Source organism: Stegastes partitus, unplaced genomic scaffold (assembly GCF_000690725.1).
Source record: "Stegastes partitus isolate 25-593 unplaced genomic scaffold, Stegastes_partitus-1.0.2 Scaffold397, whole genome shotgun sequence".
NCBI lineage: Eukaryota > Metazoa > Chordata > Actinopteri > Pomacentridae > Stegastes > Stegastes partitus.
In genome coordinates this window covers 391385-407911 of record NW_007578128.1, presented here as the reverse complement: position 1 = coordinate 407911, position 16527 = coordinate 391385, and the positions used below count along the sequence as shown (strand labels likewise).

Genomic DNA, 16527 nt, shown 5'->3' with positions numbered 1-16527 from the left:
GGGGTTTCTTCCCATTCATGATGCCTTTGAAAATATCTCTGTAGAGAAATATTTTCTGTCCAATGACACATAGAAAATGAAACTTAACTCTCTACATAAGCCCATTAACAGAAGGGCAGGAGGGCAGGTAGTGAAGGTTGACTCTGTTGCACAACACTTGAAAAAAGTTCCCTTTCTACTAGTTGAATGACCAGTTGAGCAAACAGATGAGCAGAAATAAACAGTGGGCCTCTGCACCACTCTTTACACTGCTGTAAAATAGAATGAGATGTGACTTTACAGTGCAGCGTCAGATACAACCACACAGTATTCAGGAACAGATCCAATATCGGCTGATGCCAAGATGGGACCATCATCCGGGCCCTCGTGATTAACTGTTCCTATAAAACTGGATTCGTTTTGCGGACAAGTGCAGAATATTCCCAATCTCCTTTGTGGATAAACACAGCTACTGGACTGGCAGAAGATTTGGACAAATTGAAAATGCCAGGTAAGTGTTTTGATTTAATAACTATCTAGATTTGAAAATCTTAAATCTCAAAGATGAGATTCTATTTGGGCTTCAGTCTGTTAGTTGACCTTTTCTATGCAGGTTAATAAATAAAAGAAAGGCTTCCCAAAATTGCCCCACAGTTTCAGCTCTACACCCTGGGAGCATTGTAATTCCCTCGTCTCCCTTTCTGATTTGTTAAATTATACAGAGCACACTGTAGTGACCCAGTTTGCCCTGAAATCAGAATAGACTCCCTGCTCCTCCAACAAAATGCCAAGTGAAATTTAACACTACACGCAGACAAAAGGTTACATGCCTCTGCATCTGACTGCAGGCCAGGAAAATGAAATCCTGACATGCCTGTCATGACTTTAATGCTCCACATGAAACAAGTGTTACAACTACAGTAAAGACACAATAGGAATCATTTCATTAAAAAGGCCATATGCAGTCTTTTATGTGACTGTTTTGTTATAGATTGAGCCCTATAGATGGAACCAGAGTCTTGAAGCTATTTTTAAAACAGCAAAGTGAGTTTTTCTTTTAAAGTTTCAAGTTAAAGCCTACAGCTGAAGAAAACCTAAGGCTTTCAAAAGCTTCTTCCATTAGTTGCGGAACAAAAAGTTTGATGGTTGTTCCATTAGATTGAGTTTCGGATTCCACAATTGTGTAGATGTGAAAGATTACAGTTGCAATTTGCAAGATTTTCAACATGTGGGTGGTCTGTGGTGCAGATTACTGCATGTGAGTCCCCCTGTTGGCCTTCCTTGCATGCATAAAGAGAGCAATTATGACCTGTGATGATGCTGCGTGATAAAAGTTAATGTACAGTCCAACATATCTGGCCAGAATCTGATTCTTGAGTGTCTCCGCTCCGTCCTCAGCTAGAGAGGCCTTTGTGACCATGGTCACCACAGACTCGTACTGCATGGGGGCCACAGTGGTTGCCAGAAGTTTGCGGCGACATGGAACGACTCGCTGCATCGTTGTCATGGTTACGCCAAACATCTCTGAGCACTCAAGGTGGGAGGATGTTTTTTACATCATTTTTAACATCATCATCACAATCATTTTGTCCTGTTCCATGACGTGTCCAAGCCTTAAATCTATTGAGATGGTTTTAAACAACCTTTTAACTTTAGGTGTCACAAAACTCCATCATCCAACAGGTTTGCCCTTGACAATGTGTTTGATGAGGTTATCACGGTCGATGTGATGGACAGTAAGGATTGCTCCCATCTGGCTTTGCTGGGACGTCCTGAGCTCGGCACCACCTTTACAAAGATCCACTGTTGGACTCTGACGCAGTACAGCAAATGTGTCTTCCTGGACGCCGACACGCTTGTGAGTCCACTGAACATACAGCAACATGATTTCAGGGTGGAGCAGAATCTGTTACTTTCTTTAGTTTTTTCTTAGTGGCATACCATTGTACAGAGTTGATGTTTGCTCTTGGTCAGTCTGTGTGTACCTAAAAAAAAAGCCCCTGATAGTGTTGAGGATGTGCAGGCAGTGAGAGAGAAACGGCATAATTGTACGCATCTATGATTATTAGAACATTATAAGCTGAGCAACCTGTACTTGCATCTCTACTGTCACTGTTTGGCAAACATAGAACACTGAAATTGCTGGAAAAACATCAGCCACAGTGGATGTAATCGACAATATAAAACAGAAGTGAGTACACCCCTGTGTAGCATCACCAACACGTGTGAAATGATTAACAGTAATTGCAAAACACAAATACTGTAGAAAGCCAATATTGAAAATACAGGCCCATCTTGTCATCTATAAATGTTATCTTCCCAAAAGCTTTTGTTCCATATCATCACACCTCCACCTCTGTGCTTCACTGTTGGGACGATGCATTCACTGTGGTGGTCCTGGCCCAGTTAATGCCAATTATACTAGGCCCTGTCTTCAATATGAAGACAAAAGATACATTTATCTTGGTCCCATCTGACCAGAATTCATTAGGCTTCATTTTATCAGAGTAGGGTGACAGAATGTTTTCTTTAACTTGAAGCATCAAAAGTAGAACCAAAACAACAGTCATACATTTAAGCATCTTGCCTTCAAGAGGGATTGCTCCTTCATTTATTCATATATTTTGCACAGTTCAAACCACACAGCAGCTTTGATCCCTCTTCAAAGAGAACATTCCTAGAAAAAAAAATATACAGATAAAGCAGATATTGCACAAATCACCTCCATGCTGGCTCACTGGTCAAACTGGAGATCATTATCTATTAGTAAGTCAACATACTGTGTTAGTTGTGTTACTGTGTTTCAGAGTTCATCTACTCTCGTTTGACCTGTTGGCCAATGTCTTTGTATGGCTTGGTGATGTCACGTGTTATTATGGAGATCGACACCAACACAGATGAAGAGGACATACCTCAGAGCCCATTACTGCTGTAATTTCTTGTTCGTTGTAGTCAGTGCAAACATGTTCGCATACTAGCTGGAAGAGACATGTTTGAAGAGCGACCTGAGTAAACACATTGTCTCAAGGTTGCACTTGCACTGACGCACACACGTACTTTTGTGCACATATGATGTTCAGGCTAGCGTTAATACTAACAGACCTCTCACCTGCTTTATTGATTAAAAGAGTCCAAGTATTTGTTATGAATGAAAATGTGGGGTTCTCGTGCCTCTTCAAAGGAGGTTATGGAGATATAGGACTTAGTCTGGTTTTCCTTCAATCGAGTCAACAGCTTGGACTCTTCCTCACTTTTATTACTTGTGGCATCAGACACAGGACACCTTCAGAGGTCGTGTTTCAACAGACCAAAACTGTTTTGGTGACTCAAGGGAATCCACACAAAGTTGTGGCTGACCAGTGTCACTTTCAACACACATCAGCTCAGATGAACAACGCTGACCTCTCATTGACTGTTCCCTCTCAGGTGCTGCGTAACGTGGACGAGCTCTTCGAGAGAGACGAGCTGTCGGCAGCCCCCGATCCTGGCTGGCCTGACTGCTTTAACTCAGGCGTATTTGTCTTCAGACCGTCCCTCCACACCCACGGCAGGCTCTTGGATCATGCCCTACAGCACGGCAGCTTTGATGGTAACACATGGCTGCATGTTTGGGCTCAGGCTAAGAAACAGAAATTGCAGTGAACACAGATGACTCAACTGAATACAATCATGCAAAAGACAAGGTTTACTTACAGTCAAGTCAATTTATTTGCAGAGCACATTTGAAAACAACATGCTTTACTAAAAGACTATTCCACAATGTTGTGCCAATTACAGTAAATTCTCTTTTGGATTTTATCTTGGGGCTGGAATTGAAAACAGTGATTGGTCAGAAGGGTCTGGAAGAGGAATATTTCAGTGATATAACCTGCAGTGCTTTACAAGTTTAAAAAAAATCTAAGAAAACTTTTTTTTATTTAGCTGGTCATCAGTGTTAACCATCACTCTGTAACCTTTTGTTTATGCAACAACACAACTAGCACAGTTCTTTTTTTCCATGACTAATTAACAAGAGAAGTCTGTCTGATGGATCATCATTTACCCAGAGTTCTTTAAAAAACAAAAAAAAAACAAAAAACACATTATTTTGTTTGTTTACATCCACACTTGCACAGCAAAATGAGTGAGGACCAAAAGAAAAACACTGAAACGAAAGATTTGGTTGCATAATTGCACAGCTGCACAATTAATGGATTATAAGTCATAATCATGATTTTTGTTCTCCACAACTATATGAACATGATCGATGTTTAAAATCATCTGCTCACTGAAAACAGTCCATGTAGATAAAATCACTTGGTTTCAACTTTGGTAAATCAGACCTTAGAACATTTTTTTTCAAAGTAATTTTTGGTCACATAGCTGTTTGAGCTGCTGCAATGCGTTAACTAGGTGATTTAGATTTTATCAGTGTAAAGCAAAAAAAATGTTTCAGATGCCTTTATCAGTGTTACAGTATATGAGAAAGATTCAAAAGAGTTAGCTCTCAAAAAAATCTTCACAGCAGACAGTCTTCTTTCAGCTTTTAAAAAAAAATATTTTTGCATTTTCAATGATGCATGATGAATTCCTTGCAAACAAATGTGTTCAAGTCATTCAGTAAAAACTCCTGTGTTTTCCATATCACAGTATATATCGCAGAAAAACTAAATATTGCAATGTCAATTTTTTCAGTACATACAGTCCTGGTCGGAGGCATATACTTTAAAAAACAGGCCCTAACGGAAGCAACTCAGGGTAGTTGTTGTGGTTCAAAACTGGATCACCACAGTTTTTGGATATGTTCAACTAATAAAAACAGGATCATTGTTTCGTTGATTTGATTTCATTGTGCTGAGTGCAAGATTTGAGAAACGTGATGTCAGCAAAGCCTGAAAGGGTGATTTGTGATATTTGTCGTTTGCTATCAGGAGGAGACCAGGGTCTGTTGAACTCCTTCTTCAGTAGCTGGCCAGTGGCAGACATCAGTAAACACCTGCCGTTTGTCTACAACCTCAGTGCCAGCTCGCTCTACAGCTACCTCCCTGCTTTCCAACAGTGAGTTTGTCTGCACTGTCTGTGACTCTTTCCCATTGCTCAATTCAAGGATAAATACATGTGAACTGTGTTTACTCAGTTTTGAATTTTGTGGCTTACAGTTAAATACATTGTCAGGCAGCAGAGTACAAATACTGTAAACACCAAAGTAATGAGTGGCTTAGCCATATCTAAAATACAAAATACAGTGTGACACATTATAAATATACCATAATATACCATGGTCACTAAAATAACTGATTCTGACATGCACACAAAAACAGAAGAAATTACTTGTAGATATATATATAAAGCATTATTATTAAGCGCCAAGACAGAAAAACCTTTTGCATCATTCATTTTTTAGAATTTAAACTGACACACAGCAGATTGTTTGCTCTTTACATCACTGCATTGACTAAGAATGTAAGCACACGTTAAAACAGACGCTTTGATCAAACATATGAAACTGGAGTATAGTAGAAAACAAAAGCGTGACAAAACTGAACTAAGATTCAGTGTAAACACCAGTTGCAGCAGTAATACAGATTAATAGAATGAGCTATAATACTACTAAGTAAAGCTGCAGGAGCTGACCTTCGAAAATTATGTCACAAACAGTGTATTACTTGCACAATGTAGCTCTGAAGTGCAATGCATAATGTCTTATATATGTGTCTGTGGAGCATCCCATAAAAGAGACCCTTACGTGCACTGCAGTACAAAACTTTTAGATTAAACATCGACAAGGACCCAAAAGAAAGCGTGAGGGATATTGGGAGCACATTCTTTGGTCAGATGAGACCAAGAAAAATTTGTTCGGCTCATGAACTTGGCTTGTGCTGCCACAGTGAATACATCGTCCTGACAGTCAGGCATGGAGGTAGGAGTGTGATGATATAGGGCTGCATGAGTGGAAAGGTATTGGGACGGTGTCATTTATAGACGGCACCATGAATGTCTGTGGATATAACAAAATCACAGAAGAGTTTGAAAAAGGAAAAAGTGAAAACTATGACCTGACCAAGTTTGTTGCCCAACACTTTTGGGGCATTTTAAAGAGAAAGGTAAAGCAACACAACCCCTCTAGCAAAGAACTGCTGACAAAATAGTCTCTGGAGAATGGCAGAACATGTCTCCAAAGATTTGTGGACGTATAAAAACGTTGAAAAAACAAACGCCTTAAAGGTCGCAGTTTGTTGCATTTAGTACCAACTTTGGGCCTGTAATTTTGATATAATAAGTTTTTTTATTTTATTTTTATTTTTTTATTTGACATATGAGCAAAGACCCTGAATCATTTGACGTATATTGCACAGGAGTGTACTCCTTTTTTTCTGTATGCTACACCTACAGGTTCAGGCGATCCTGTTTTATAGCAAAGTTGTTGCAAAATGTTTGTTAGTGCGATCCTCCACCCACAGATTGAGATATTGAACATGCTTGAGTTACAGTTTTGTTCCCGCAGGTTTGGCCACAATGCGAAGATTGTCCACTTTCTGGGAGCAGTCAAACCCTGGAACTCACACAGGGATGACAACAGCTCACCCACCATGGACGAGTTTGTGTCTCTGTGGTGGAGGGAATACCTCAGTCACACAACATCATCTGCTCCAGTGACCCACACCAGTCAAGACCGGGAGAAATCACAACAGGTACAAACATCCACGTGATCTGAAAACTGCATGTCCTCTCTCTGATAGGAAGTGCACTAACAGCAGCTACTACAGAGAATATGAATGGTTCAGTCCCCAGAAGACACTGTTACCATGCTGCACCAGTCAATGAATGAAAGTATAGAAATAAAATACAAGGCTCCTAGTTCAGGTCTGTTGATTTCAGCTCATTTTGATTTCTTTTTTTTAATTTAAGAGCTGCTGTGACACGAGTGAGAATTAAACCACGAAGTTAACTGGAGCTGCAACATCGGTGATAAGTATTATTAGTAACTGTTCAGACAGCTAATGCAGTAAACAGGACTCAAATCCGTGACTCACAGAAAGATCAGTGTAGTATGAAGCAACGTTTACTGACAGCAGACATAAATACGAAGGCTGGCAGCAGGGAAAAGCTTAGGCAGAGTCTGAGGGACAGGCCGGCCTGATAAGGCACCGCCAAACACAGTGTGAGGCAAACAAGACTGAAGACAGAGGTAGGTGAGGAGGCAAGGAGTCTGAACACAGGCAGGGGTCCAAAACATGTCGAGAGGCTGGAACACAGCAACACAACAGACTTTCTGGTGGGGAAGGAGTGGAAGTGGGCATGTACAGATTGTGTGCTGCAGGTGTGCTGCCGGGATGGAGGCAAGGCAGCACAAAAGATGTGATTTCATACATGTTCTGTGTGATCCCATATAATACACTTGAAAGGTTGTGACGGACAGAAATGACAGAAAAAAGCACGGCAACGTTGACTATATTTTGAGTGTGAGCCAGTGTACACAATGGCAGAGTCCTGGCAACAGAGCACCTGAATGGAATGCAGCCAATAACTGTTTTTAACTACCACTGTAATGGGTGTAGGTGGTACACAGACAACAAAGGCTCAACTGACTGTTTTCCACAATTTACCATAAGAATGTCTTCTCTTTACTGCACATAGACTCCTTAGAATGTGTAGCAGTACTGTGAGCCTCTTTAGATTTCTCCATAAACATCAAGAAGACACATTCTTTGGACATTACTCTTTGTACGGAGGTCATCAGAATATTTTATTCTTGTAGTAAGCAATGACACCTCCAAAGGAGGCAAGAGGGGGCACCCTCGGTCTAATTGGCCAACTCTAATGTCCAATTTTTCATTCAAGCAACCATGGTGTCCAAGTGAAAGTGGAAGAGCCATTAGATGATTGTAAGTGTACATAACTATACAAACTGACAGGCACTCTCTGCAACAAGAAACCAAAATAGGCTATACCTACCTACAACTGCTTACACACTGGATGCACCCGATGGGATGAATGCTTCACTTCTTGCTTCGTGATTTCAAAATGGACTAATACTGAAGCTCATTTGGAAATTTTCTCTTATACTACAAAAACGGTGGACCAAATTCTGTTTATGAAAACATTTGTGGTGAGAAATAAATCATGTAGCTTTGAAACCTGTCTTTATTTTAGATGTACCAACAATGTCACAGTGTCTCTAACTCTGTCTCAGGTCCAAAGGCATTGATTTTCACTGAAGACATACATCTCAAAAAATTTGTTAAAAAGAATATTCCACAACTACACACTTTATATCTTTGCCAATGTTAAATCTACAGAAAAACAGGACATCAGGGGACCCACAAAACAAACTGTCACCACTAATTTCAGTAGTATTTACAAGTAATTGACTGCAACTGGTTTAAGTTTTAAATGTAATCTTCAACAGTGTCACTCAGTGTTGTGCAGGAATTCAACCATTTGCTGTGTTTGGCAGATGCTCAGCTGGGTTTCATTCCAAACTACTTCAGCAACACTTTTCACTGATGACTTCCCCTTCTTTACTTGAAGCTTTGTTAATACGTCACGTAAGATGCCGCAAAGTTTGGCTGGAGCCTCAGACATGCCGACTGGCAGCCAAACGCGACACACAGGTCTTGGTTGTCATCCCAGCGTTTACCATCCTTCCTTGTTTTACAGATCCAAGAACGAGACGCCAAGATGCTGTTTAGAAAAAACTTGGACAGCTCCAATTCACTGCTCGCACACTTTTCTCCTCCTTCTCAGAGTATTCATTCACAACCCAAGATGGTAAGCTAAGACTCCAAAATATTCATCTGTAATTTTTATGAAGTACTGTCGGCTATCATGTTGCTAAGGCTGTGGTATCCCCATTTATGAGTGCAATACATTATGAATAGACATTCTTGAAAACAGTATTTTTCTGATAAAAACAGAAGCTTCCTCCCTTCACACCTGACCAAGGGTAATTTGAGAGAGAGGGCAGTATTTTGAGGGGAAGCATTATGAAATCTGAATGTAAAATGAGGAGATAATGCTCTTAAATTGCTTTGACTGAGGATAGTCAAGTAACTCCATATATTCTCCTTTCCAGATGCAGCAGGCACCTGTTTTCAGTGAAAAACCTCCAACAAACCCACCACACACAGTGAACCAGGTATAGTTTAAGTTTCTTGGGTTGGGGTGTCCAACCAAATAAATATTAGGCACTGGTTAGTATTGAGCTTCATGCAATTATTTGGGCAGCCAAACACGTGGTAGCGGATATAGGTGAGGAGCTTCAGTTAATGGTCAAGGAAACTCTAATAAATATAATAAAACCAAAACACATTTGGCAGGGTTACAAAAGCAGGGGAGCTAATGGAAAGTGGCTTTCAGGAAACAATCCAAACTAAAAGTCTAAGTAGCTTCGCAAAAGAAACCAAACCAAATTACAAGAACAAACACAAATCTGGCGAGAGAACAAAGGAAAATGCAGGACTATATATACACTAGGGAACTTGGGAGAAACTGGGTGAAAAGATGCAGGTGATTCACAAGATGCAGGTGAAAGAGATCAGAGCAATCAGCATGGAGGGAAACAGTCAGAGGCAGAAAGTACAGTAATAAGAATAAGCAGGGGTAAGGACTATCAAAATAAAACAGGATATAAACAGCACACAGCACACAACCTGAAGACCATGACGGAAAAATGCGATCTCAGCAACTGTGATCATCATGATTGGTGGCAAATGGTGAGTTCAGAAACTGATGATCTCTGGGAAGTCACCACAACAATCTATACTTTCATCTGAATGTTGAAGCACTTTGTAAGCTGAAATTCTACAGATGGAAACTCTTTGTAGATAGGAAATGTCAGAGGAGAACAATCTAATTGGTTGGAGCTGATAGAAAGGCGACACCTCAGAATGCACAATACATCAAACTTTGAGGTGACAATAACAGAAAACTGCATCAGGTTCCGCTTCTGTCTGCTAAAGAACTGAATTCCGAGGCTACAATAGACACAGATTCACCAAAACTGGACAACTGAAGGTGGAAAAATGCAGCTAGATGTAATGAATCTCATTTTCTGCTGAGGCTACAGGATGGTAGGCTCAGACGTTGATGTCAACAGCTTAAATTCATGAAGCCAACCTGTCTTCTGTCAGCAGTTCAGAATTTTGGGCCTCTAAATATCCATCAATTGCAGATTGAATGCCACAGCCTATCAGAGTATTGCTGCTGACCATGTGCAGCCCTCTGTGGACACAGTTTAGCATCTTCTTATGCCTACCTTAGGCAGGATAATGCCCCATAAAGCAAAAATCGCCTCCAGCCGTTTTCATGAATAGCTCAGGGAACTTCAGTAGCTTCCCCAGTTTACGGAGCTGAATCCAGAAAAACACCTTAGAGAAGCAGTTGAACAGAAGAATGGTAGCATGAATGTTCAGAAATGCAGACATGCGGTGATGCAATTATGCCAACAAAAAGTGCAATATTTCTATTATTTTGTGGAACCCATGACCCCAAACTCCAAGGCTGAGTGTTAATACGGTGTTCCAAAGAAAGGCTCACCAGCTGGCTTTCCATAATGTATTTTTTTGGCACATTTTGAAGTATTGCATTAGAAAAAGTGAAAGAAAAAAGCAGCATTCAAAAGGCATCCTCTGATTTTCCTCAGTTCCTTGGCAAAAAAAATTTAAATTTGTTGTGACAGTCAAATGTTAACTTCAAACTTGACGATTGTACAGAAAAACTAATTTGACTGTATCTTCAATAACGGTCTGATATATTTAGATTATAAGCTGCATATTATATCTTTGCTACACAGTTAAGTCCAGGACATGTTAGTCAAGCATAGCGCAAAGACTATAAACTGGCAGAAAATAAGTTCAGTGCATTAAAAGTTCTCAAAAATAATTCCTTTTAACACAGTTTATTTAAAGTCACACTCTTTCTGTGAAGCTGAATGCGTAGTCATTAGAAATATTTGCTAATCAATCCATTAATTAGCTTGTGTTTATAATATATCACAGTGATTATTATGGTGGGCTATTAGGCAGCTCAAGTGCCTCTTGTTAGTTCCAGCAGATGAGGCTGTTAATTTATGAGTATTTCTGCTTGACTGGATTTGACTCCAGCAGGAGAAAAAAAAAAAACAAAACAAAAAAAAAAACAAAGAAGGGGACACGCAGCCTATTATCTGCCACAGGCCTCTGAGCTTCTCATTGGATTTCTGTCATTTGTTAAATTCATTTCAACTTAGTGTTTATACATGCTTGTAAGATTAGCCTGAACAGACACACTCCCTTTGGTATGATAGCACCCATGAACATGCATCAGTGCAGTTACCATGGCGAGGGTGAAGCCGGGCCATGATGTAGTTGAAACTCACTTTGGTTGTTTCTCCTTTTCAGCTGTACTGCACTGATGAGTAACACGGCTATCGTGTATGTAGTTTTCTCACACAGATAACACACTGTTGGAGGAAGAGTCGAGATCATCTGAGAGGACGGAGGTCAAGGATCCAGCTTTGGGAGCCGAAGGACTCGAGAGCAGGGATAGCACTACAGTAACAGATACTCCTCCTGTACGTGAGCTGTGAAAAATACCACGATTCCATTTGCTCCCTTTGAATATCATGAAACTGTGTGTCTGGGATTCTGGAGATAGACTCCAGTTCATTTTTAAATAGATGATGCTAAGTTATTAAGCACTTCAAGGTGATTAAATGTTAAAGATACAAGCCAGTGTGCATAAAAACTCAAGTAGTGATTGCATTAAACGTGCAATTTTAGGTTTTCTGGCCACTTGGGTGTAGCAGAAAAGGCTGCCATATTATCTCTTTTGAAATTGAACTCATTGGCGAGCAGTTATGGAGCAGAAAGGCAATCAATTTGCAACAACGAATATATTTTTAATTGCAACTGGATCATGTTTTCTACCAGCTTAATAAGGAAATATACTTTGTAAATTGTAATTTGCACATTTGACAAGTCATACATACACTATATTGCCAAAAGTATTCACTCACCTGCCTTGACGCGCAAATGAGCTGAAGTGACATCCCATTCTTAATCCATAGGGTTTAATATGACGTTGGTCCACCCTTTGCAGCTATAACAGCTTCAACTCTTCTAGAAAGGCTGTCCACAAGGTCTAGGAGTGTGTTTATTGGAATTTTTGACCTTTCTTCCAGAAGCGCGTTTGTGAGGTCATACACTGATGTTGGACGAGAAGGCCTGGCTCTCAGTCTCCGCTCTAATTCATCGCAAACGTGTTCTATCAGGTTGAGGTCAGGAGTCTGTGCAGGCCAGTCAAGTTCTTCCACACCAAACTCTCTCATCCATGTCTTTATGGACTTTGTTTGTGCACTGGTGCACAGTCATGTTGGAAGAGGAAGGGGCCATCTCCAAACTGTTCCCACGAAGTTGGGAGCACGGAATTGTCCAAAATCTCTTGGTATGCTGAAGCATTCAGAGTTCCTTTCACTGGCCCTAAGGGGCCAAGTCCAGCTCCTGAAAAACAACCCCACGCCATAATCCCCTTTCCACCAAACTTCACACTTGGCACAATGCAGTCAGACAAGTACCGTTCGCCTGGCAGCCACCAAACCCAGACTCGTCCATCAGATTGCCAGATGGAGAAGTGCGATTCATCACTCCAGAGAACATGTCTCCACCGCTCTAGAGTCCAGTGGCGGCGTGCTTTCCAACACTGCATCCGACGCTTTGCATTGCATTTGGTGATTAATGGCTTGGATGCAGCTGCTCTGGCATGGAAACCCATTCCATGAAGCTCTCTACACACTGTTCTTGAGCTAATCTGAAGGCCACATAAAGTTTTGGGGTCTGTAGCGATTGACTCTGCAGAAAGTTGGCGACCTCTGCTCCCTATGTGCCTCAGCATCCGCCGACCTCGCTCTGTCAGTTTACGTGTCCTACCACTTCGTGTCTGAGTTGCTGTCATTCTCAATCGCTTCCACTTTGTTATAATCCCACCGACAGTTGACTGTGGAATATTTAGGAGCGAGGAAATTTCACAACTGTACTTGTTGCACAGGTGGCATCCTATCACAGTACCACGCTGGAATTCACTGAGCTCCTGAGAGCGACCCATTCTTTCAAAGATGTTTGTAGAAACAGTCTGCATGCCTTGGTGCTTGATTTTATACACAATGTGGCCATGGAAGTGATTGGAACACATGATTTCCATTATTTGGATGGGTGAGTGAATACTTTTGGCAATATAGTGTATGTTGATACAGAACATGCTAGAAATATTTTCACTGGAATTCACCTTGTGGTCAAATCAGAACAAATCAGACTCATTAAAACAACAAACCAAAAGTATGACTTCACTGTCATTTCTGACAGTTCAGTAATATATGAACATAATTTCAAGGAGGCAGAGTTTGTGGTGAAATTAAGTCTAATATTCTCTCTTTGTTGCTCTGTTTTCGGTCTCCACCAGCTCCCGAGAAAATTCTCTTGCCGTTTAGCTGTTCCACTACGTTCATCAGCTCGTCTCTAACTATGTCTGGATGTTGGTTGTTGATGAAAACATAGTGCTGAGTAGCATTAAAAATAAAATTTAATGACACTTTTAAAATGCAAATTTACAGCAGAGGAAAATTCCCCTAGAAACATGAACTACTCCAGCTTCATAGCTAAATGAATGAGGTGACAAAGACACAGAAAGGGGTCAGACTTACAGTACTCAAATTAAAGCATAGATTAGCAAAAATAATGAAAACCTGCCAATTCTGAAATTGCTCAGCTTCAAATTCTGCTTGTGCATAACGATGATAACTCCAATCCAAAACCTCCAATCCTACCAAATAGAGAGTCTGATGCTCCATGAGATAAATTTCCTCTAAAGACTGATTTGTTCTACTTCTTATTGTAGCAGACGGCAGCTGACAGAAAAACAGAGCAGCTGGAGCGTCGCAGGAGGTGGGAGGCCGGACAGGCAGACTACCTGGGCAGAGACGCCTTCAAGAACATCCAGAAGATGCTGGACAGCTTCCTGCTTTAGAAGACACACATGAGGACATCTATAACTTAAACATAAACTTGTGCATTAGCTCTATTCCATATCCAGTGAAGTAGATTTTTCAGTCTGAACAGTCTGGTTGAATTTTAAGGCTGGAGTTTTAGAGTTTGATTGATGTGTGTTTTATATCCTAATATTTTATGTCTTTAAAGCCCCTATATGTAGGACTTATGAGATTATTGTTTTCTAGAGGGCTTATGGTTCTATTCCCACCCACGTTGAAGCATACACTAAGACTAACCTTGTTTTTTCTTTCAAAAATCTACACAAATTAGAAATCTTGCATCTGACATAAATTCCACATATAGGGGTTTTAGCACTGATATTTGTGCCACTGTCAATAAACTAAGCTATGACCTGAGTTGAGTGTTAAAGTGCTAGGAACCACTATTGAGGGCTATTAGTGCTGAAACTCTTTGGTTGGTAAAGTGCAGTTGAAGTGGAATTTTAAATTTACCAGCTGTTGTGCTGTGAGAAATTACCTCCAGCTGAACCCCACTGCCAGGTGTGGTGGTATTTTGGCTTTTCTTGACAATTTAGTACTTTTTCTGACTTCTTACTCAGCTTTTGGCTCTAAACTCCAAGTTGTTTAGTTCCAACATGAATCTTTAAAAACCTTACAAATGTAAAATCCAGCCATTTCCTTAAACAGCTGGTTACTGTAGTTTTCACTCGAACGAAAGGAAATGGGGCATTTATAGGGACTATTTTTAGTGGTTGAGTAATTTGCTTCTCAAGTAAATACATCTTCTAGCAGTGGTACAGTGTTTCAACATGAGATTTACTGACACTAAGGAAAATAGAAAGTATCATCACACTAATCCTTTGTTTGTACTGAATTATTGAAGAATTATTTACACTACAAAAAACACATTTATGTGGTGTTTCACCATACACAGAGAAACTACTCCCACTCAAGGCTTCTTGACTCTGGATTACTATGATGTGGATGAATCTACACAGACAAAAAAAAAAAAGAAAAAAAGCCACCTTTTGCTTCACCTACTTTTAATTCTGTCAACCAGCTTGAAAGGAGTCTCCACATATACCTGTTAGTTGTTTTTTTTTTTTCTCCCCTCTGCTCCAACACATCCTAAACCATCAAGGTTGGGTGTGGGTCATCTCATGCAGCCCTCCATCACTCTGCTTCTTGGCTAAACAGCCCTTACACCGCCTGGAGGTGTGTTTTGGCCCACTAAGCTCGAAGCAGAATTCTCTGCAGGATGCATCCATGCTGCTTAGGTGTTGCTTGAAATTCTAGATATATCTCAACCCTCCTCCTCAGTGCTTCACAGTGGGAACCACACATGCAGACGCAATTCATTCACCTTCTCTGCTTCTCACATAGAGGTTGGAACCAGAAATCGAAAATATGGACTGATTCAACCAAAATCCAGGTTTCTGCTGACGTCATTTTAATTCCTCAAACTTCTTGATTCAAGCATCTTTCTGTTCTTCGCAGCAGTTCCACCACGAAGGCCTGATTCATGCAGTCTCATCCCAAAAGTTGATGCTGAGATGTGTCTGCTCCTTAAACTCCAGAAGGCATTGACGTAGGCTCTAATCTGAGTTGCTGCTAGTTGGCCATTGCTGATGCTGAAGCTAATGAATTTTTACTTTGCAGACTTTTGGTCCTTCTTTCCTGAGGCGGTCCTCATGAGTTACATCACAGTGTTTGATGTACTCAGTAGAAAATGGTAAAAAACAAAATAGATGGAAAGCCTTACGTAGGTGACAGAGTGTCCAGACTTTTGACTTGATCTCAGTCCTTGTCTCTGCTCATAAACCTAATGCAACTATTTCAAACAGCTCTTTATAATTAGTACAAAATGACATAGTTTCTAGCAGGAAACTTGCACATTTTTTAAAATTTATTTTTGTAAATTATGAGATCTATAATTTGTGGATCCTGCTCATTCATCTCCAGAATTCCCTTTTTTTGATCAGCTCACAAACCTTTTGCTAATTTTCTTGCATCATTTGAACGCACACACACATTGATTTCGTTAGTGCCCACACACTAGTACATGCACACACACACACATTGGCCTTATGTTAGTTGAAGCCTGTGTGCTGATTTTGGCAGCAGGGGGCACTGTGGCTCTTCCTTCACAGCTCTTTCCCATCATGACAGCACATCACAGAGGCAGGAACACAGATTAATAGATGACTGACTGCAGTCAACAGAATGCTGTGTGATCCTTATCCAATAGGCACACGGTGCATGTAATTTTCACAGGCGTTCCTCCTATAATGTTGTGTCACAGCGACGGAAGATGGTGAGCTGAATACTAAGTAAATGGCAGGAGGTGAGCTCAGGCTGTAAGTGAAAAAAGGCCTTACGATGATTGCCTTGAAAGACGACCTGGCCTGTTGTCGCTCTTTGCTGTGCATTTCCCGGCTTGAATCAAGATTAAAGCGTGATCTGGGATAAGATACTGGTTTGCTGTGACTGGCTCATTCATTAAGCTGCACAAGGCAAAAGGAATCAGGGATCTGAGTCAGATTTGAAAATGATCCTGTTAATCATAGCTTCTAACTCTGGCTAAC

General features: G+C 40.6%; 1 protein-coding gene across 1 annotated transcript; it reads left to right on the top strand.

Moving 5' to 3' along the window:
• Nucleotides 1-418: 418 nt before the first annotated feature.
• On the top strand, nt 419-14338 carry gyg2 (glycogenin 2). The gene is made up of 10 exons (XM_008285337.1): nt 419-490; nt 1378-1516; nt 1663-1837; nt 3406-3568; nt 4890-5016; nt 6464-6650; nt 8620-8730; nt 9035-9097; nt 11381-11512; nt 13831-14338. The coding sequence occupies exons 1-10, from the start codon at nt 484-486 to the stop codon at nt 13957-13959; spliced, it is 1233 nt and encodes a 410-aa protein (XP_008283559.1). The 5' UTR covers nt 419-483; the 3' UTR covers nt 13960-14338.
• Nucleotides 14339-16527: the final 2189 nt, after the last annotated feature.

What these genes read in the sequence shown, in the direction of transcription:
- gyg2 (XM_008285337.1), top strand. An exon ending in ACAGCACGGCAGCTTTGATG is followed by an intron (nt 3,569 to 4,889) that starts GTAACACATGGC and finishes GTTTGCTATCAG; the next exon opens with GAGGAGACCAGGGTCTGTTG. An exon ending in TTCATTCACAACCCAAGATG is followed by an intron (nt 8,731 to 9,034) that starts GTAAGCTAAGAC and finishes TCTCCTTTCCAG; the next exon opens with ATGCAGCAGGCACCTGTTTT.